The sequence below is a fragment of the Pygocentrus nattereri genome, chromosome 18 (genome assembly GCF_015220715.1).
Source record: "Pygocentrus nattereri isolate fPygNat1 chromosome 18, fPygNat1.pri, whole genome shotgun sequence".
Lineage (NCBI taxonomy): Eukaryota > Metazoa > Chordata > Actinopteri > Characiformes > Serrasalmidae > Pygocentrus > Pygocentrus nattereri.
In genome coordinates, this window is record NC_051228.1 from 20851006 (window position 1) to 20874733 (window position 23728).

General features: G+C 40.6%; 1 protein-coding gene across 2 annotated transcripts; it reads left to right on the forward strand.

Annotated features, from left to right (window-relative positions):
• The first annotated feature begins 846 nt into the window (after nucleotides 1–846).
• Nucleotides 847–23280, forward strand: pigo (phosphatidylinositol glycan anchor biosynthesis, class O). 2 transcript variants are annotated; one of them, XM_017697254.2, is made up of 13 exons: nucleotides 847–1079; nucleotides 1901–2393; nucleotides 4545–4688; nucleotides 4917–5040; nucleotides 5472–5631; nucleotides 5919–6098; nucleotides 6738–7213; nucleotides 8133–8750; nucleotides 9436–9899; nucleotides 11691–11894; nucleotides 14937–15118; nucleotides 18523–18593; nucleotides 20196–23280. In XM_017697254.2, exons 2-13 carry the CDS (start codon nucleotides 1913–1915, stop codon nucleotides 20323–20325), a joined length of 3234 nt encoding a protein of 1077 aa, XP_017552743.1. In that variant the 5' UTR covers nucleotides 847–1079; nucleotides 1901–1912; the 3' UTR covers nucleotides 20326–23280. The 2 variants fall into 2 exon arrangements, with proteins under 2 accessions (XP_017552743.1, XP_017552744.1); XM_017697255.2 differs by having other exon boundaries at nucleotides 1912–2393.
• Nucleotides 23281–23728: the final 448 nt, after the last annotated feature.

Here is a 23728-nt window from a genome sequence, read left to right on the forward strand (position 1 = left end):
AAAATTTTAAAAATAGACACTCCACACATGTCGATATACCAAGCTGCAAAAACAGCCAATGATTTTGTGACATCATATCCAAACATCTGCCTGTTCAGCCTACAGCGGTTTAACTCCGCCCACTGTGAAGGAGCGTTTCAGCCCGGTCTTTTTAAACAAAGCGCAATATAGGGCAGCCAATCAGAGCAGAGATTACTCACTGTTTCTTTAAAACTTGAATAAAGTCATTTGAACACGTTTTAAAACGAGAAGCTTACTGAGTCAAAATGAATCACCAGACGTCTCAAAGCTCCCACAGAGTTATTACACGAAATGGTTGTGAATTCACTGCCTGATTTCTGAGAACATCATTAATGATTGGTTTAGGGTAAAACTATTTTCAAATCCATACAAATAAGATCCTAATGCGTAGCCACAACTTAGTTGTGGCGTGGGAATAAGGCAATTAAGTTGTGACCATTCATTTGTTAAGGTGTGGGGACGAGATCATGCCTTATTGACCTGTAGTCAAGCTTAATTATCTAACTCCCACGCCTTACTAAGTCGTGAGGACGTATTCTTTTTATTTGCATCAGCAGGGCTCAGTTGATATATAAAAGCTCGCCAAACAAAACTTACTCAAGCCTGCTATTTTACCATCATCAACCAACCACTCTGAATGACTGGCATTAAATTTTGTACTTTAATACAAGTGAATAAAGAGAGGCTGGAAAGGTCGGTAGATTGCATAGTATTTTCGTAGTTAAAACCACGCAACCTAATAAAATACAAATAAACGAAATTGGAAAATAACCGCGACTTTTATTTTGACACTCTGATGTCGGACAGAGGAGCGCATGTCGACGGAAAAGGAAACCTGGCAGCGAGGCGTCCGAGATGAAATGAGCCGCAGTGTGGCAGCAGCGACGCCCGAGACCAAAGCTCAACAACACGGGCTCTAATTCACACTGTCAGCCGCTGTTGATGTGGTTGTGGAGCTTCACTGAGAGCGGACGTGGAGTGAGTCTGTACGGTCCTTTACCAGACTGAGCTGAGAGCGAGCGAGCGAGCGAGAGGGAGGACGAGCAGAGCTGTGCAAGGTCAGTATAACGATAAAGCGTGCTAGAGAGAGAGAGAGAGAGAGAGAGAGAGAGAGAGAGAGAGAGAGGGAGACAGGGAGACAGGGAGACAGAGACAGTTCATACAGTTTATTTACTGTACTCACAGCATGTCACACCAGTCCTGAATCTCAATGCCCCTCTCTCTCTTGTAGCTGTCATGGTAGTGGCTGCAGTTATTAGCACCCCATTAAACTGGCTAAACTGGCAATATCCTCTACCTCAGTCAACAGCAGAGGATTATGGATTGAGAACTAACTTTACTCTAATTTCATGTTAGCATTATATTAAGTCTAGCTCAGTGCCTTCAGCATGCCATATGTACCCTTTAAAGGGTCCATATTCTAGTTTTCTTGTATGTCCACTTATGGTGTTTGTGTGATTGCATGAACCAAACACAGTTACTTTGTATGTGACCCTTTCCAGCCTATGTTTATCCCTTAGATTGACCGTTTTTGTTACCTTGCATGCAAATGACCTCTCTTCTGATTGGCTACTCTCATTCAAAAGCAATCCAGACTGTAACACTTCTTATAACTTCAGCTTGACTGGGCAGGGCTAAGATGCTGTAGGCTGAATGGGTGTATATATATGTGTTGGTTTTATGACATCGCAAAAATTCAAAACAGGCTGTTTTTGTAGCTTAATTTTTAGTGTGAACTCCATGGACTGCAGAGTGAATTGTACATTTTGATACACTGCTACATGAAACCATTTCATTTAAAAACCGTGAGCATTATTTAGGTTTGAATGATTATGGGCCCACCTTCACACCCATCTTTTCATTCATTCTCTGCTATAAGCACCTCTACAGAATGAAGAGCCTGCCTGTCCTGGCCCTCCTCCTCTGGATATGCTCTTTATTTTATATGGGCATCTTACTTTTCGTCGGGGGGTTCCTGCTGGTGCGGCTGGAGGTCAACAGGACCAGCACCTGTGCAGACGTCCTTCCCCCAGGAGCTGATGTGAAAGGAGATTTCTGTCTGAAGGAGCCGCGCTTCCGCAGAGCCGTCGTCCTCATAATTGACGCCCTGAAGGCTGACTTTACTCGTTACGACCCGGGGAACACCTCGCCCAGAGCTTTCGAGAACAAACTGCCCATCCTGGACGAGATGGCTTCGTCTCGGCCGTCCCAGGCCAGGCTGTACACCTTCAGGGCTGATCCGCCCACCACTACCATGCAGAGGATCAAAGGATTCACCACCGGCTCCCTGCCCACCTTCATCGATGTGGGGAACAACTTTGCCTCCAGCGCTGTCCTTGAGGATAACCTTGTCCACCAGCTGGGTCAAGCAGGTGAGTTAGAGCAGAGGAGTTGGGCTCCACTGTACTAATACTCCGCTGTGCTAATAAAACCTCTATAAACATGCATCACACATACAAGGTACTTACTTAGACCCACTACCATCGCACCGCTCTTAGGTGAAGGCAGCTCATCTCACACGTGGAGTGTCTTGTAGTCATGGAGCTCTTTTGTTTGCCAAAGCACGCCCACAGATGAGGAAACAGCAGTCCTGATTGGCAGCTCCTCCCTTTAAATCATCTGTCCACCTGGGAAAAGGTAGAGGAGAGAAAAAAAACGAAAAGGGAACAAGAAAGAAAAACCAAAAACCGCATGTGCTACACCGGCACGTAACCAAGGCACAGAAACAAAAGCACATGTTTAAACACTCTCTGCAGGCCTGTTATTGGACAGTGGCCTCTCAGTGGAAATGGATTTATCTGATATTTTTATTAACGTAATTAAAGATCAACTTTTAAATAAAAATATTAAAATTCAAGGCTGAACCAAATGACCTCCAAACAGGCTCATATAACATTTTATGGCTACTTGGAAAAAAAGTTACTGGGGGGGGGAAATAATAATATGCAAGAAAATGGTAGAATATTGGCTCTTTAATGTGTTGCTGATTCAGTATTGTGATGGAGCTGCATTATTTGGACCATGATTCATTAAAAACACCAACAGAAACATTGGCACTGATTTTTTTTTTTTTTGGTTGAATGAGGCACAATGGAAGACAGCAAATGAGAGCAGAGGTCATTTACATATATAACTCTTAAAGGCATAGTAATAAAGAAAAGCCTAGGATACCGCGAAGTTGGGAAAATGGATCTAAAAATGAATTAGGCTGATTTTGCTAAACCAAACCAGAGATAGTAAGTGAACCTCAAGGAAGAAAAAATAAAATAGAATGGAGGTCTAGGATTTGGGATGTTAAAGGGGAGTTCCGCCAGTTCATTGCACATTTTGGTGGTTGAAATGTAAACAAGTGCCATTTAGATTGTTTTGGTGTGAAATGATTCATTTGTAGAATTTACCGTGGTGGTGATAAGAACCAGGGGTCACCATGACTACAACACATTTTATTTACTGTACTGATGTTGGATGAGGAGGCTTGGCTTGCAGTCGTGTGTTCTATCGGGCTGAGGTCAGGACTCTGTGCAGGCCAGTCAAGTTCTTTCACACCAAACTCATGCACACCTTGTCCATGTCTTTATGGACCTTGCTTTGTGCACTGGTGTGCAGTCATGTTGGAGCAGGAAGGGGCCGTCCCCAAACTGTTCTCACAAAGTTGGGAGCATGAAATTGTCCAAAATCTCTTGGCCTGCTGAAGCATTAAGAGCTCCTTTCACTGGAACTAAGGGCCCAACAACCTCACACCATATTCCCCCTCCACCAAACTTTGTAGTCAGACTAGTACCGTTCTCCTGGCAACCGCCAAACCCAGAGTAGTCCATTGGATTGCCAGACAGAGAAGCGTGACTTGCCACTCCAGAGTCCAGTGGCGGCGCTTTACACCACTGCATTCCATGCTTTGCCTTGCGCTTGGTAATGTAAAGCTTGGATGCAGCTGCTTGGCCATTTAAACTCATTCCATGAAGCTCTCTACGCTGTTCTTGAGCTGATCTGAAGGCCGCATGAAGTTGGTCTGTAGAAATTGAGAAAGTTGGTGACCTCTGCACACTGTGCCTCAGCATCCGCTGACCCCATGCTGTCATTTTACATGGCCTACCACTTCATGGCTGAGTTGCTGTCGTTCCCAATTGCCTCCACTTTGTTATAATACTACTTACAGTTGACTGTGCAATATTTAGTAGTGAGGAAATTTCATGACTGGACTTGTTGCACAGGTGGCATCCTATCACAGTACCACACTGGAATTCACTGAGCTCCTGAGAGCAAGTCATTCTTTCACAAATGTTTGAAGAAGCAGTCTGCAGGCCTAGGTGCTTGGTTTTATACACCTGGGCCAGGGAAGTGATTGGAATAGGGGAGTGAATTCTTTTGGCAATATAGTGTATCTACAGATAAGATACATCTCACTATGAGAGATATTAGCTATACTGAGTAGAGTTAAGAGAAGATATTGTTTTTTTGCAGTGTTGATCTTGAGAAGATGGAAAATGGAATGATGCGTCTTTTTTTTTTTGTGCTTTATGAAGGCAAGCGAGTGGTCTTCATGGGCGACGACACATGGGTCAGTCTTTTCCCCAGAAAGTTCCACCGCTCGCTCCCCTTCCCCTCCTTCAATGTGAAGGATCTACACACGGTGGACAACGGAATCCTCCAGAACATCTTCCCCACCAGTGAGTATCTCTGGCAAATCTACTGAAGTGGTTTCTGACACTGCATGACATTCTGTCTGTTTGTAAACATATAAAGAACAAAACAAAGCTAAAAACAATCTTAGCTGACAGCTTAAAGCCAGAATTTTGTCTGCACCATATTTTACTATAAACCGTTTGCTATATATCCTCTTTTTGCTGCATTATCTCTTTAATGGAGAACTCTAACAGCCCATGTGTTCCTCACAGTGGAGGGAGACGATTGGGATGTCCTGATTGCTCACTTTCTGGGTGTGGATCATTGTGGACACAGATTTGGCCCTGACCATCCTGCCATGGCAGAAAAGCTCACACAGATGGACGAAGTCATCAGGTCAGGGGCAGCGTTGCATTGTTTAAAGCGGAGCCCTGCTACAGGAGAACTAGACCTAAAATAACACATCTGGTCCAGTTAGTCTTGGACTGTAGAGCTTGCCCATTCTCTGCCCAATCAGGCGAGTTCCTGTGTCTGTGAAGTTATGGTTTTTATTTAAATATGCATCCAAATTCATATTGTAAAATGAAACTGCCCACATCTATGGTAATTCGTCTTTGTGTAAGGACCACTGATTGATCGCCACAACACACATGCTCAAAGAAAAGTTTTTCATGTATCCTTTAAAAAATACTGTTTAGTTGTATAAACTTGGGTATGTTTAATAGGGAGGATAGGTAATTCATTCTCATTAGCAGCATTAGCATGTTTAAACAACCACTGATTTCAGTGTAGTAAGAGTGTCTATGTTTTTACTTTTCTGACTTCAGGTCAGTGATTAAGCGACTGCAGAACGACACCCTATTGGTGGTGATGGGGGATCATGGCATGACGGACACAGGAGACCATGGTGGAGAGAGCCAGAAGGAGACGGATGCAGCTCTCTTCCTCTACAGTGGATCCCCTCTGTTCCCAACACCCGGCTCACAGGTCTAGATCTACTTAATTGAGAAATCTCACTTAGAGAAATGCCTGAACTTAATGTTCCTCATCCACAAACCTTCTGGACTGTTCAGTACATTTGAATGACTGTTCCAAATAAGTTTTACACGTTAGTAAAGAAGATGCATTAACATGCTTTGTGTTTATGGTCTGATGTGCATGTTACATGTAGAGTTTACACAGATCTGTTAAAAGTAGACACTCAGTGTTTGTGAGGAAGAGTGGAAGAATGATTTGAAGATTACTGAAGGAGTGTCTGTGTGAAATGTGTGCAGATGGAGCCGGAGGTTGTTCCTCAGACTGATCTGGTGCCCACACTGGCTCTGCTGCTGGGAGTGCCTATTCCATACAGCAGCGTAGGACAGGTTCTACTGCCTCTCTTTCCCCTCAACAGTTCTCTGGGTGCATCTATGAGTCTCAGCCAGGCAGAGGCGCTGTGGATCAACGTCAAACAGGTGAAAAATAAGAGATGAGACGTTAAAGTAAAGTTGTTTATTGAGAAGCAATAACTTCACTACTAAAATGTTAGAAAGTGTTTATATATGTTTATCTTGTCAGAGGGCATTTATATGCTCAAAAAACAATAATAGTACAATAAACACAAATATTGATAGAGTAAGTAGTGATTTTTATGAGAGTCATTGTGTCCATTTCCAAACCTCGCTTTAAGGAAACCCTGTTTTATTTGTACTTATGATTCTTGTTACAATTTACCAGATTTATTTAATGATAAATCATGTTTTTACAAGCAAAACCACTTACTGTCATGATGGGAACTGCTGAATTTTTGAGCTTTGCTGTATGTAGCTGAATATAGATAATTCAATTTTAATGTATGTTAGTATAAAAAGTTTGGACCATTTGTGATGTTCCATTCCTTATGAAATGTTCACAAAATTGCATAGAAAAGAAAGAAACAATGGAGTTTTCAGACTGGACAGCCTTTTAAATGAAGCACAATACAGGGAGCCAATCAGATCAGAGATCATAGCCATGTTTCAGCCTTAAATGCACCATAACAAAGACATTCTAGTTAAAACATAAAATAAATATGGATAGCAATTTTTATAATGTTTTTTCAAATCTTTTATCAGGTAAACCGGTTCCTGGAGACCTACTCAAACATGGCCAAGGACATTCCAGCAGACGGTCTGTCCCAGCTTCAGTCCCACTTCACCCAACTGTCTTCTCAGTACCTGAGCTCAGTCAGTGAAGGTGCTCCACCCTCAGCTGAGCTCACAGCCTCCATGCAGGCTTACCTAAATTCCGTTAGGGAAACCTGCCGCGCCTCGTGGGCCCGCTTTAACCCTCTTAAAATGGCAGCAGGTCTGCTGGTCCTGGGCCTTGCTTGTGTAGCGTGTTTCGTTCTGACGGAGCTGTCCCTCATGGTCCTACAGGGCAGCGTGTTGAAGGCTCCCTTGCTCTCCGGGCTGCTGGCGGGTGCAGCCGTAGCTGCATGTCAGCTTTTCACGCTGGGCTTTGTGGAGGTTTCATGGTGTTTTGGAGCGGGGGCACTGATGTCTGAGGTCGCGTTCCTATGGAGGATTCGACGGGCTTTTACTCGTGGCAGGTAAGACAACACTGGCCCGTGTAATGTTGATTACAAATTAAAATTAAAAATGTGTGTTGCACTGGTCTGAGTGGATCAGACACAGCAGTGCTGCTGGAATTTACTCGTGGACTGAGTAGTACACCAACCAAAAATATCCAGCCAGCAGGACTAGAGGATGACCAACACAAACTGTGCAGCAGCAGATGAGCTGTCATCTCTGACTTTACATCTACAAGGTGGACTGACAAGGTAGGAGTGTCTAATAGAGTGGACAGGGAGTGGACATAGTGTTTAAAAACTCTAGCAGCACTGATGTGTCTGATCCACTCGTACCAGCACAACACACACTAACACACCACCACTACCACGCCGTCAGTATTACTATAGTGCTGGGAATGATCCACCACCCAAATAGTACCTGCTCTGTGAGGGTCCGTGGGGGTCCTGACCATTGAAGAACAGGGTAAAAGGGGGCTAACAACTCCAGTCTGTAATTGCTTAACTACAAAGTGCACCTATATAGTAAGTGGAGCTGATAAAATGGACAATGAGCATAGAAACAAGGGTAATGTTATACCTGATGGGGGTGTGTGTGTTAAAAATAAATATAAATGTACATAATATATAATATATATTATGTGAATTGTATATGAATTAGTATATTTTAAAAAATGTTTTAAACTTTTTATTTCTCTTGAAAATGCAATCTGCTCTTTACCTGATGTGAACGTCTCATTCATGAAAAATGGCCCAGTATAAATGTTAAAAAGCACAGTGTGCCACATTACCACACATTCACCTGTAAAGTTACGGTTTGGGAGATACGGGTGTTTCTTATTAAAACACCTTTGAAGTTAAGACATATTGAAAGTGATCTCACAGTCTCAATGTGGTGTAGTATCTTCACAACATGGTCTTTTTTATGGTCTTTGTGCAGCTCTAGTGCCCGTCTGTCTGTGTGGCTCCTCCTCAACCCACCGCTTCTTGTCCTCTTCCTGCGCTGTGCCTCTTTACTCTCGGACAGCTATGTCATCTCCGAGGGACGCGTGGTCACCTTTCTGCTCTTCACGCTGGGCCTCTACATTCCGCTTCGACTGAACTGGGATGGACTCCTGGTGCCCAGTCCTCCATCGGACACGCAGAAACCTCCTGGGCTTCTCCCGCCTGCTCTGCCTCTCTCCACAGTCCGCCGCGAGAGCACCGCCCTGCTGGTCAGTGTAGCCATTTTGGTGGGCTGCCTCTACCTTTCCCTGTCGTTCCACAGCTGCCGTGAGGAGCAGGGCTCCTGCCAACCTTCGGCCTTCCTCACACCACTCTCGCGAGTGCAGGACAGCCGCGTGCGCAACCTGCACTACATCCTCTCTGTCGCCTCGCTCTTTGCTTGGGCGTTCCTCCTGCACCGCTGGCTGAGGCACTACGGCAACTTAAACTGCACCAGCGTGGCTGTGTTTACTGCCCGCTGCCTGCTCCCTTTGGCTTCTATCTGCATGGGTCTGCACTGGGCAGTCAGTGCCACTCCTGGAGACAGCTTCAGGAATCTGGCAGAGCTGATAAGGTAAAAGATGTTTCTGTCTCTTAAAGAAACTCAGATGAGTCTTTAAAAGAGAATTCCACAGATTTTTAAAAAATTCTGCAAAATTTAGTCGGTGAGAAGTAAACTTACAGACAAATTTACAGACTTTTTTTTTTTCCTTTTCAGTGGTGGTGATGGGAACCAGGAGTCCTGATGTCTATAACACAAATATAGCCGTTTTACTTACTATCCAAAACCAACAGTGAACCTACGGGTCTTCTGAGTTTTATGTGGAATGTTGAAGATGGTAAAATAGTGATAAATCTGAAAAAATGTTTTACTTAGTGTTCTGTGTGTACCTCTCCGACATGAATGGCTTCTCAAAACTGTCATAAAGTCATCAAGCAGTGTATTCATGAACATTCACTGAGTGAGCTTTTAGAGGCATTTAAATGCTAAGGACGTTTGGTTCCCATCACCACCACTGTAAACAATTCAAACTAGTTTTTCTAGAGCAGATCATTTTATACCAAACCTCTCTGAATGTTTACATCTTAACCATTTAATCATGTTACATTTTGAAAGCCGGTGGAATTCTCTTTTAATATGATCAGGAACATAAACTAATAAGGTGTTTTTTTTTTTTTTTTTTTTTTTTTTTTTAAAGGACCTTTTTTTATTTTGGTTGATTTTAAAGCCCTGATTTATGTTCTCGATTTTTGATTAGCCTTGCACAGGTGGTTTTGCCGCGGATCACCTTTGGACTCCTGGGTCTTGGGCTGCTGCTGCTGTGGCTTGACCCACTGACTGTGTTTCTAAAGATGCGAGCGCCTCTGAACTCCCGTGGGACGTCTGTGCCCCCACCCAAGTATCGCGCCAGCACTGGAGTTAGCCCTCAAGCGGAGCTGCACCACCTCATACCACAGCTGTACCAGCGTATCCGGCAGTCCCTGGAGGATGGAGGGTCGGAGGGGGATGAGGCGGACGGGCGTCCAGCTGTGGAGGCCTATGGGCTGGGCACTGTGTACTCGGCACCGCTGGTCTTGCTCTGTGGGCTGCTGGGCTTGGGGCTGCTGCTGCTGCACGCTGAAGGCATGGCAATAGCCTTCCTGCTAATGCTGCTGCAGGCCGCAGCTGTGCTGCACCTCCACTCCTCCTCCAGCACCCTCTCCAGCCTGCAGAGTCACTCCAGTAAACTCATTTTTCTTCTTTACTTGGTAGTTAAGGGAAAAACACACTTTTCAAATGGTCAGTGAACCTAGAAATTTGGTGTCAAAAGTTCCCGTCTTTAGTTTAAAACTAAAACTATGAAGACAACAGTGCTTACCAGCCCTGAAAGTCAATAGTTTCCCACACCATTTCTGCAAATTCATGCTCCAAACGTTTCTCAAACCGCATCCAGGTCTCAATGCAGGTCATGCAGACAAGTCAGTGTGGGTTATAGCTCAGTGAAACATATTAAAATTTTCTGCGTTCTGTTTTTCTAAATGGAATGCTACACTTGTTTTCTGTAGGTCTGTTTTAATGTTTCACAACACACCACTGCACTTCCCCGAGTTTAAAGGTGGACTAATACCATAAAGTGTGATGTTATGCAGATGATGATGATGATGATGATGATGATGATTCCAATTTTAGATTAAATGCATAAATGAGATTTATCCATGCCATTTTACCAATTAATTAATATAATCTGAAGCTAGTATAAAGATTTTTGCATGTATTTGTAGAAATGGGTTGGGTGACTATTGACTTCCAGTGTTTGTTAGCTCTGTTAGCTTAGCAGCTCCAGTTCTAAACCAAAGAAGCAAAATATCCCTACCAAACATGTCTTGACTGATTGACGGTATTCGGGGCAAGTAGAAAATCATGTAAATTTCAATATTTTCCAAATATTATTTTAATAGGGATGCACTGAATTTCCAGCCACTGACGTTTTGGACGAAAATGGTCCAAAGTGCCACATTCAGTTCTCATTCAAAACAAAAGCAAATTGGTCAGCTTTTAAGCATTAATTGATTAAATGAAATTATTTAATGGAAATCATGTAAATAATAACTCAAGATCTTTTGCTAATAAACTACAAACCTCTGGTTTAAAAGCTGTTACTGTGTGCGTTAGATCTTGTCGAGGTTAATGGCTGTTTCTTCACTAAAATGAATACTAAAGCGACGTCTGTTACAGTGCCCCCTGATGGACAAACTTCACACTGTTACACTCTATATCTACATCCATGTGCTTTACATTATAGAGAAGGTGCTCTGGAATTCAGCTTTAAATATATTTGGGAAACTGTGAAGTATTTTATTTTCATAATTTTGCTATGTAATATAAATTAAACGACTCCTCTAGTCCTCTCAGTTCTCTTTCCCAAAGCACCAAATATCACCTTTTAAAGCATTATCAGCATTATGGTGATTCAGAAGCACAAATAAATCATCAAATTAGATGTAAAAGTGACCTTGTTTCTCAGTTATGGCTTTCAGTTCAGTGTGTTCTTTCTTTTGGTGACTGCATTGCTAGTAAACAATTTGTAGTTAGTGAGCAAAAATGAAATTTTCCTCATTAATGGCTAAATAAAAGCAAACATGGACCAGTTACTGCAGACACTACAGTCATTAATAATAATAATAGGAGAATGCTGATGTTGTTAATAACAAATAAAAGCAAGTATAAATCAGTTACTTAAAACAGAAACTGCAGCAAAGAATGCTAACAAATAGTAAGTCTTTAATAAAATAATGCCTGCTTACGATGAATGTTGCCAATAGTAAATAAAAGCAGGCATGAACCAGTTAGTGTAAGTAATAAATTGCTAATGATGGAAGAAAAGCTAGAATGCTTAGGTTGGTAGAACTAATGAACATTTAGCCTATTTAATTAAACCTAGTAATGTGTGGTTATTGTTATGTAATGTTTGTTACTGTACGTATGTATTGTGATTCGAGGAGTTTTATCTCTGTCCTGCTGATCTCTCCACAGGTGTGTTCAGTGTGCCCTGGGCTCCAGTGGTTCTGTGGTCTCTTGCTGCCTCCCAGTTTTTCCATGCTACAGGTCACCTGCCCACCTTCCCCTCCATCCAGTGGGGTGCTGCGTTTGTTGGCTTCCCTCAGGGCCACTCGGGCACGGTGCTACCTGCCTCGCTTGTCACTCTCAACACCTTCGCCTCACACATCATGTTTGCAGGTACAGGTGAACATGATGAACATTTGAGTTTACACAGTTGTTCGCACCTTATCTCAAATGTAGGAAACTGGAGCTATAATGCTAATATAGCTCATAGGTAATGGAAGCTTAGCATTATATAATCTAACATCTGTATATTTCACTGTTATCTATAAAGAGTGGCTGAAAGAAGGTTTATGCATGCTATTGTTGATTAATTCTTAGCCTCGAACCTCCAGTGCAAAATTAAGGAAGCAAACTTCAGACACCAGCTACGCTACTGTATACGTCCAAAAGTTTGTAGACAGCACTTCTGAAATCAAGGGTATTAATAAGGAGGTTTTATAAGAAATTTTAACAATACATAGCAATATTCCTATCAGTTGGAACAGACATAAATAAACCACTATATTACATTTGAAGAAATATGAATTGAAAATTGTAAATACAATAATTTTATTCAGTATTTGGAGTACTGTGTTGAACTAAATCCAGTTTAACAGAACTAATCTAACCTCTCTTCATAGTGAAGCATGCTGTTTGCCTGTGTACCTACAAGTACTGATAATATCCACAAGCTGTTCAGAAAAGCTTATATTGTCTTATATAATTTATAGTGATAATGATATATAGTCACATTGCCTAGCCATATCACCTAAAGACATGGCTGATCTGTTTATGTATAATATTTAGTTTCCAAGTGTGCAGTACAGGGCAGTAGTTGCTCATTTTTTCAGTATTTTTTTTTTTTATGCACTGCATCTCAATGCATGCTGATCACTGCTGAATTCTCTTGTTTCGGGTATGCTTGGTCTGAGAGACATGATGGCCAACATCCCCCTAGCAGTACCAGCATGATTCACTGGGGGGCGGTGCTGCATTCAGCCACAAGAACATTATTGAGGTCAGGTACTGATGTTGGATGATCAGGCCTGGTTCACTTCAACTCATCCCCAAAGTGTTGGATGGAGCTTCATCAATCCAGAGAACTCCACTGCTCCACAGCCCAATGCTGGGGTCTCTGTACCCCTCCAGCTGACTCCTGCCTCTGGACATGGTGACCTGCTGCTCCAGAGCATCACATTCTATTAGTCAACCCTTTGCTTTGGAGATTGTACAAAGTTGTATATGCAGTTAAACACCTGTGTCAGCAACAGGTGCACTGAATTTATTAATCATAGGGCTGTCTTCATGCTTTTGAACACAAAGCCCATCAGCCAAGACATAGAATGTGTAATTTCCAAATTTCTGAATAATTCAGTTGTTGAGATTTAAACATGCAGAGTGGTTTGATGTCAAATGAATCACCTTGAACTTGGAGACTCCAGTTTCATTACAGTGGTGGTGATAGGAAGTGAGGTCACAAACACAAATATCGACGTTTATTTACTATTCAAAACCTCTGGTGAACTTGCTTGTGTCTTTTCAGTAGTTTTTGTACTGGTAAATAAAAAAATATGTTTTCTTTGGGGACTATTTTGTCTTATGGTGTCCTGCATGTATGAATACATATAAAGACATCAGACATCAGGCAGTGTATTCATAACCATTTAATTTAATAACTGTATGAGCGGGAGCTTGGAGCTGGACATCCTAGCACCACCACTGTGAACAGTTCTGACGCTGTAAGCTTAAGCCAGACTGAAGCGTTTCACACCAAACCAGTCTGAATGGCTTTGGTAACATCATAAATTTATTATGGAGATTTTTTTTGGATAAAAATCCCTTTAAGGTAAAGGGAAAGTTGTGTAAATTCATCGCCTTTAGAAACTTGAATCTGTGTGCTGTCAGATGGAGTTTGCATTTCAGGTTTGGCTGTTCTTTGATCATTAATGACTCTTAATGTAGCGTCTATTTCTCATACTTAGTAATTCATTATAAGGGTGGCTAAAAGGTTAATAACTTTTGGGCTTTGAAGTAAAGATGTAATATTGAATTGGAGTGTTCAGGACCTTTGTGAATACCATGTCTGAAGTTCTTATGGAGCACATTTAAGCAAGATCACAAAGCAGTGATCAAAGTCATGATTCGCCCACTTACTCATATGGCGGCTTCAAAAGACCTCCATCTTTATAATGAGGAGAGCTTTTTGTTAGCAGCAAAATGTGCAGACGGGTGACTGTAATGTACTGCATGATACTCTTATTACAATTAATAATCAGTTAACATCATGCCGTCCTCTCGGCCATGTATAAGGACTGTGGGCAGGTGCAGCTGACCTCGTTTTTAGTTTTAGATCATGATTGCAAAAAGAAAGTGTGATGTTGGAGGACAGTGCATTATTATGGATGGGAGAAGATTCAGTCACAAAAACTGCTCAACTAGCTGCTGTTCCTTTGACTATCCAGTCAAGTTCTGTTCATTTTTATAGTTCACACTAAATCATGCTCTCTGCGAGATCATAAAGAAGAGCTGAATGCAGTTTGAGTGGGTTGAGGGACGTTTTGGAGATGTCTTCACAGGAAGGAATCTGCTGACTATTGACTTCTAGTCTTTAGCAAAGTTAACATGATAACTCCAGCTTAAAACTAATGCTGACCTTACAGCAAACGATTTTTCAAGCGATTTCACTGTCGCAGACAAATTTCCAATGTATAGAAGAATCTTGAGTCTTGGAAGAGTTGCATCATTCTCACATCATCTCGATCATTTAGAGTTTAGTGTTTAGGGGTCAGGTTTCTCATCATGACACTGCGATAAAATCAACCGTGCTTTATATGCAAATAGTGACGTGCCCATGCCGCGCAAGAGAGCAGGCAAGCGAGCGCATGCGTACGGTGCGATAGGCAGAATGAGAGAGAGACTTGCATGAGCCAAGACTCATTATAATATTAAACATGGTTGATTTTGTCACAGCGTCAAGACAAGAAAAAGACTGACCTAAGACAACCATCCTGACCACCTTACACTAAACAATGGAGATGACACGAGCGAGAAACTCTAGCAAGGCTCTCATGATTTTATTGCGACATTATAAATGTGTCTGTGAAATCGCTTGATAAGTCGTTTGGTCTAAGGCTCAAGGCACTGATGTAACCTTGCTCTTTTCCTCTGGCTGTTCAGTTGGCTGTCCACTGCTGCTGTTCTGGCCATTGGTGCATGAGGCGCGCGGAACTCGAACCGGTCGCTCAGGTGAAGATGGAGATGATGTGGTCATGGAGATGAGGCTGCGGGAAAACCCTCAGCAGTTCAGTTCAGCACTGCTGCAGCTTGCGGCGCGCTATCTGTTCATCACCGGAGCTCAGGTACACACACTTGCGCTGATTCTTTATGCCCTTAGAAAGTCTTCGTACTGTTTCAAAAATATGGGTTTTTTTATAGTTTTAAAAAAACCTGAAAATAAATAAACTCATTCATTGCCTCTCAGAGTCCTGTCTGGCTTCAGCAGTGTCTTCAGGAGTCCGTCTCATGAAACAGGTTCATATTAGACAGGATTCCTAAATTTCGCCTTCACAAAACAGATGCATTTAACTCGTTTTACGACAGCAGCTAACAACTTTCTCTGTTAACCCAGGTTTATGCACTCAGGCTGTGATTGATCTTTGTGTGTGTGCAAGAAATCATGACAAACAGACAAATCACATGAAAGATGAAGAGGAGTCAAGTGGCTTATTTTTTAAAGAAGGAAAAAGAAAATATTCTCTGTAAATATGTAAAACAAAAAAGCAACACCGCTGTGTTAGTGCTTACTGAATTGCTTTTTGGTTCTTGATACCTGTATTATTTTAAATTGCCATTTTATTTAAGAACGTATTTTTAATACCTGTTTGCAGCAGAACAAAACTGAGCTCACAAAAAATAAACAGTTCATGAAAAGTTAACCCACAATAAAGATTACAGTACATAAATTTAGTATAAAATTCAGAGCGGTTGGTCATCCAAGGCACTGAATTCCATCATTTTTCAGTTATATTTAACTCTTTGGCTTTCATTTGTGAATTTCATCATTTTTAACTAAATCTACAGCTGTCGCTGTGAGGAAGTTTAACTGTCATACCCACTCTTGATACTCAACATAAATAATAACAGAAATAATAAGTCTCTAGTCTAATATTCCTTGTAGAAACCATGAGGGAGTTCCACACAGCATCTGCGTTGACCAGCACTGGACAATGAAGGAAAAAAGACTTTTTTAATTTTTTATTTTTTTTTTATCATTATTTCTCATTCGCATTTTCATTCAAATAATTAAGTGTTAGATTTTGACCGTTTGTTGTAGTTCTGTTTCGCCTTTTTTTTTCTGCTTTCCTTTCAGCCAAAAACGTGCCATTTTTGACCTTTTTCACCTGAAATGTCATGACAAAATAAGAGGCTTGACCCTAGTTGTTTGAAGAGTTAGAAGTTTTTGATCCAAAATCCCAAACTTAACTTTCCATGGAGCAGCTCAGACATGTAGCATAAGCTGCCAGGGTGATGTAGCCTGGGAAAAAGTGATCCATTGTCGTGAAACAGAAAATCCAGAGTTCGATCCAACTAAGCTTCTAAGCAGGAACAGTTAGCAAATAGTTGGCTAAGCAGGAACACACCAAGCTGATGCCTCGAAAAATCATCTCTATAGCACCTCTTTGGTAGATAAAATGTTCTGAACACGACACGTCCTAGAAACTTTCTTCTTTTGAATATGACTGAAACCTCGGAATTACAATGAAATATGAACGTTACTACATGTAAGTTAATACTACTGCACAATGAACTGAGTTTATTAGACCGGCAGCCTCTTTAAGTGGTATCATGTTTCCATTTACAGATTGAGGGCAGATGAAGAGAAGACAGAACAAAAGAAGCAGGTTTCCCACCAGTTCTCTGTTCTTCATCTGATACTCAGTGAAATACGATAGATATTTCCATTCTGTACAGCTTGATTCAAAAAGCTCTACAGACTTACCTGCACTCAGGCTAGGTCAGTACAGACTCGGCTTAATATTACCGCTGATTAAGGCTATGAAAATATCCTAATTATTGTATAATGCTGCTAACGTTTTCAGAGAACATTTTATCAGAACATTCGACAGCTACTTATTAATTTTCCTGTTCTACCTTAAATGGTGCAGCAGTTAACCTTATGTTCTGAACCGCCTCATCATTTAAGGTGGAACAGGGAAAAGAAGCTGACTTTGCATGATATGAGCAGGCTTTTGTATTAAACATGTGGAACATTTTAATGTAGCACAACTCGCCAGAACAGTGCCACAACCCGCTTTACTTTCACATACCTAAGTGACATCAGATTGATACACAAAAGCTTTAGCTCACTTGTATCAATATTAGTATTAAGATTAAGATTAAGTGATACTTTTTTGATCCCACAACCGGGGAAATTCCACCTCCGCATTTAACCCATCCGTGAAGTGAAACACCACATACACACTAGTGAATACACACACACTAGGGGGCAGTGAGCACACTTGCCCGGAGCGGTGGGCAGCCCTATCCACGGCGCCCGGGGAGCAGTTGGGGGTTAGGTGTCTTGCTCAAGGACACCTCAGTCATGGCCTGTCGGTCCTGGGGATCGAACCGGCGACCTTCCGGTCACAGGGCCAGCTCCCTAACCTCCAGCCCACGACTGCCCCAAATTAAGGCTCTTTAACAAACTCAATATTCATATCCAGTGATATACAGGAGAAAAATATATGCAAGACAAAACGTGTCGGGTTCTGAACATTTTTATCTCCCACAGGGTGCAATAGATTTTTCGAAAGCCCTATTTATTTATTCTGGCCATAGAGAAATGGAGCTTAGACCTGGAGTTCCTATTATGGGCATAACATGGACTACGAAATGAGGCACATAGCTACAGTGGACTATTGGTGATTCATGGTGGACAGTTGCCTGTGGTCAGTACAGGATGTACAGCATCATTGGCTGAAGTCAGTCCTCATCAGCACTTTTTTGGCTGATTGATCATGTTAAATTGGCGTCAGTTGTGAGAGAGAGAGTAAGCGAGGAAAGTAAGAAAGAAAGCTACATGAGAAAACAGCACTCTTGGATGGACACACAGAGAGAACTTAATTTTACAGTTATAACTTTTGCACCAAGAATGAGCATTTAACTATTTTTTGCTATTCGAATGTCCAAGTATTTAAACTAATATGTGATTATTATATTGTTATGAATAAACAGCTCTGAAGGTAATGCCAACACATTAACGTTAAGTAAAGCATGAGAGTCATTTCATGTATTTTCTTTTTTCGTGTAATTATGAACATGTGACTAGACATTTCAGTTCACTGTTTAATATATAAACATTCACTTTTAAGTAGACTTTTTTGCTGCTGCTGCCGATGGTTTGATTCACTTTCACACTCTAGATTTAGCTTAAACATGAACATTCAAACAACATATTCTTTACTTTGTACACTGCAGTTTCACAGTTTTAGACAGGTGCAGTACGTTTGTGTGTGGGGAACATCAGCTGTCATCTTCATGGTGTGTTCAAAGGCATTTTTCACTGGAAACAAGGCAACTGTGAGCAGACAGATGGTGATCTTCAGCTTTGTGTGATGTGGGCGTGAGACGGACCCCATAAGCTATCAGTTGTTGTTTGGCTGGATTTAGGTGTGCAGGTGTTGATATCAGGGTGTGTTTGTTTGTGTTGTTCGTTTTTCATTTGGGATAACACGTGTGTGTGTTTGTGTGTGTGTGTCTGCAGGTTTTGGCATCAGTGTGTGCTGCAGCGATCCTCAGGAGGCACCTCATGGTGTGGAAAGTGTTCGCACCAAAGTGAGTGACAGACTCCGTTTCACACACAGATACACACTTTACATTCTTTCCCTTTAAAGGAGAATCATAAGTTACATAATTAAATTTAGAACATGATTAAATAAAAAAACTTGTACAGAGATGTTTCTGTTGTTATAGAGGAAATACTCTGGAATTCAGCTTCAGATGGGAAACCTTGCATTATTACATTTTTACAACTTGCACTAAACAGCACTCAGATTTTTTCTGTTAAAATTGAAATAAGCAGCATTTCAGCTTAGTCCAGAGAATAAAACAAGCTAAAATTTGATAAGCATGCGCTGCTGAGAAAGCTTGAAATAATCGAGCTGTAAGCTTGAAATGATCATTTAACAGTCAGAGGCGTCCGGTCGAGAGTTTTTCATGCCATGTCGGTTCTTTTTATGTGTTGACATCATAATGACTTAAAAAGAAGGACCTGCTGGATGTTAATATCTCACATGCAAAGTCAACATTATACTGATGAACATGTGATGACAATAGTAGATAATTCACTCACATCCTCAGAAGATGCGTCCTTCACCAAGTTTTGAGTCCTTTTTGAATTTCTTTCATTTATCAGATTCATCTGCTCGGTGAAGGGGGCTGAAGCACAACCTATGCTGTACAGTGTTCTTTCATGTGTTGCATGCAATGACACATTTCCACCAGAGGTCTCCAAATCCTCATAGTGCTGCTGCTGTAGTGATGATTCACTTTAATATGAGTAACTATAGTAGTGAAGAAAATGAATCAATTAAAGCAAATTAAAAAAAAACTACTTGAAAAAATGCTTTCGGTTACTTTAAGCTAATGTTAAAAGAAACTAGTACTAACTAGGTTTATTGGCTAGGCCTACCTAAGTGTTAGACTTGCTTTTTTTTTTTTTTTTTTTTTTTTTCGTACAACACCTAACATTTTATCAAACACTAAGGATATACATAAGGATCTAAAGGTAGCACAGATATAGCTACTTCAGGTATAGTTATAGTCAGTTTGGCTGTTTTTCCTGGCTAAGTGTGTAAAAACCTTCCCTCTGACAAAACAAGGAAGTTTATTTATGCAGAACCTTTCAAACACTTGTCACTCCAAGTGCTTTACAAATGAGAAAATTCAGAGTCAGAGCTCATTAAATGCAGATAGAAAAGCAGAATTAAAACCATACATTTAAAAGAGAAAATCATTCAATAAAACATTTTGGATAATTTAAATTTAGGATAATGAAATTTAGAAATTAGGATAGTTAAATAATCAAATGAAAAATAAATACACTATATTCTTTAGCATATTGTTATACTAATGCTTGCTTGCCTGTGCCTAGAGTTATTTGGCTAACATGATTGGTTGACACCACAAGGATTCCCAAGAGTTGTATAATGTATTTGCAGAATGCATGATGGGTATTGTAGTGACAGAACACTGATGAATGAAAACATTAAAACAGTGTAAAAGTCTGTCAAACAGATGAGGCTGAGAGATACAGTGCAGCTCTATCGATTATTACATAGCATGACAATATTTGATGCAAGTTTTAGGAGTGGACTTGCTTTATTGTGATTTATATATTTATATATTGTGCTTTATACGTTTTGTGTTTTGATGTAGGCTGATGTTTGAGGCTAGCGGCTTCATCGTGAGCAGTGTGTTCTTGCTGGTGGGAGTCACTCTGGTCATGAGAGTGGACGTGGCCGTGGCTCGCTTATTTCAGAAACTCCTTCCAGAAAATTCCAGGTAGCACTAAAGGTCATCTTCTCCAATACAACTGCCAACAAGATGGAAAGAAATCAGGCCACTGTCATGTCTGGACCAAAGAGGTCATGAATGGCCTCTGTTTCTCTGAACTCGTGAGGGGGGAAATGGACAGCTGCTAATGTTTTACACTCGTTTTGTTATCACACAGACACTCTTAATCTGAGCCATCTGTGGCACCGCTGCCTTTGTAGTTGAAGTGGGAGAGGTGATCAAGCATGCCTTTATACTGCCATACACACCACTGACTCTGCGGTTAGTTTACTGAAGGGTTTAAACGGCTGGGCATCTGCAGTATTTTAATGAAACGTACAGATTGGGAGAGTTACTGTGATGAAGGCTGACCTCATGGGGATGTTAATGTAGAATAGGCATTCATAATATCTGATAAAGCAGGATATGGGGGATTGTAAGCTAACTTTGGGCTCAATTTAAGGGAGCACTGAGTTGAACTGACTGAATGTACACAAGACAAAGCTCAGAGTACCTTAAATTAAACCTGTTGTCAGGGTAACCATCCAAATTTACAGTATCCCTGAACTGCATAGCTTGGTGTAGGGCTGCAGCTATAATGGTTATTTCTGTATTCAATTAATTTATCACTTATTATTTGATTAATCAAACCATTGTGTGTTTTTCCCCTTTCCTTTTAAAAGTACATCATTCAAAGTTCTGTGGAATGACAAGCCACTTCTTCTTATATGGTGAGACAAAACAGAAGCCGTGTTGCCCCCTGTGCTTTCTGTAGTGTCTTACTGAATAACAGTTATTTTGTTTTCATTGGGTGCAAATTCTATATGTTTTCAATATATTACAAAATCTAAATAGAATGCATTGTAACATATTTTCAAAATATTCAAATTTTGTGTAGACAGCTTTGGTTTTTAAGTAAATTTAACTAATTTACATAACAGAAAAATAATCAGCTTTGTGGACTGATTTTTGCAGCCCTAGGTTAGTGGTGGATGGAGTAGCCTAAATCCGTACTCAGAAGTAGAGGCACAAACGTACCAACTGAGAAACCTACTTTAAATAACCTGTAGAGCTGTTAGGGAACTTCTCAGAACAGGGGTCAGAAGCGTGGCTGTTTTGCTGCCCTGTTGTACAAGAAACATTCCACTTTTGAGGAAAAGTTTCCTGCTGGAGATGTGAGAAAAGCAGCTATAGCTGAGCTAAAATTTAAAGCAGAGCAAAGTAAGTCATTTATGTTTTAGCCTATACTGGTACATGAGCACATACTGAGACAAATTTACAGCCAAGATGGTAAAATGAACATAAAATATTGTGGCTTCTTGATTTTTGTTGAAAATGGCCATTCCTAACATTGGAGTTGTCGACCCCTGTCTTAGGACATCCAGCACAGAAACTGAGGTTTATACAGCTCTGTGTGGATCCTTTCAGTTTAAAATGTAACTGAGGAAAGACATATGACTTATCACACTAATATACTTTCTATATAAAGTATATAGAAACTTTAGTATATATATAGTATAGAAGTAAAAGTGTTATCATTTAAAATACTCAAGCTACAAATCTGTCAAAATTTGACTTGATTGACTCAATGGCATAGTATCTGAGCAACTAGTTACTATCCACCTCTGACTATAATGCAACCATCCTGCTAATTTAATTGCTCTTTAAGCTGATCTGCTGGGTTACAGCAGTGGGTTAACTATGCAGTGCAGGGATCCTCCAGGGCTGTAAGTGGGCATCACTGGTGTAGAGTAATAGGCTCCAAACCTGCACACCAGTTTACATCTTCCTATAGAAGAACAGTTTTGCCAGGTAGAAGAGAAAAAAGTTCTGGCAGCAGTTTGTGAAAAATGTGGACGACGTATCTTAAAATAATGACTTATCCTGAAATAATTGCTTACTTTGTCAAAACACCAGAATGTTGTCTTAATAGCTCAAAAGCCCAGTCACACCTTATTAAGTCCTTTGTAGATGATTAATAAACTCTTAGCAGATTATCAGTAACACATCAACAACATATCAGTGATTGTCAAGAGCATATGTTCTTCACAGTGTCTTATTAGTCTGTTGAGTTAGTTTTTTTATTTAAAAGGACCACTTAAAATAAAACGTCACCAAAATCCCAAGATAAAATCTCAAAATAATAAAATCCCAAAATAATAAGTTTTTGAGAAAATAATTCATCATTTCACCATACCATCTTAAATCCCCAAGAAAATGTGATTATTTTGGGATAAGAACCTTTTTAACATAACGAAATTCAACATGCAGTACTGCTGCCACAAACCGAGAAGCTAGCAGGAATGGTATTTCCTCCCTCTAGTTTTATTCTCTTTTAAATCTTTCTCTGTTTGCTTCTGTTGTGTAACAGCTCCATGGTTAGCACCATGTTACCTGTTCTGATGGAACTCTTTCTTAGCAATAACCGCTATCAGTTTCAGGGTCAGTCCAGTAACATTAAACTGTAATGTTACTTTGCCGTTTTTGTCAATACCTTGTCTCTGCTCAGCTGGTCTGGTCAAGTAAGAGGTCACTAGCTTTATTGGCTGCCTTGAGTGATGTGGTCGGATGAAATGCACTCAGTGCATATTGACTGTTATTTATTTATTTTTCATATTTTTTGCGTTGCTGATAAATAGATAATTTCATTGTTCTTGTTTTAATGAGAAATGAATGGGTGAAGCACGATCAGGTTCACTTTTAGCCATAAATTTAACAGCTATGTTACTGCTCATGTGGTGTGGGGGGTGTGGGGGGGGTGCGTTTTGTGTGGGATGGTATTGGCTGATTGTAACTTTTACTGAAATACATTCAGTAAAAAGGATTTCACTAATGAATTAATGAAAGGAAGCGGGTTGATTTAGAGGGTGTGATTTAACTATTTTTAATTGTCTTAAAATTGTCTTAAATTAAATGATGTAGTGAATGAGGGAGAAACTGATTAAATATTTTATACGGTTTAAAAATTCTTTGAATTGTGTGTTTTTAATGGCTTATCATCATCACAGAACAGTATGGAGCGCAAGCCTCAAAAACCAGAGTGAACCCCAAAAATACTAACCCAGATTAAGACCCAGTCCCATTTCAGCCTTTGCCCCTACCACTTTTGCATGTTTACACCTAAGGGTAGGGTGTCCTGATTTTTGTTGAGATAGAGGGGTAGGGTGAAGTGTTGGGGCTACATCAGAGGCACAATCAAAACCGAGTGTTATGGGGGAGAAAAAATCAGCAAAATGGCCGGCAAGTGACCAAAGAAACACAAATGTGAGTATTTTCTCTGTTACAAATTACGATAACCACTGTATTGTTTTAGTTTAATGTCATTTCAGTGTATTATGGTCCTTTTCTTCACAACAAGCATAAAAAATCGTTAATAGTATGCTAATGTCTTGGTAGCTAGCAAGCTAAACTCTATC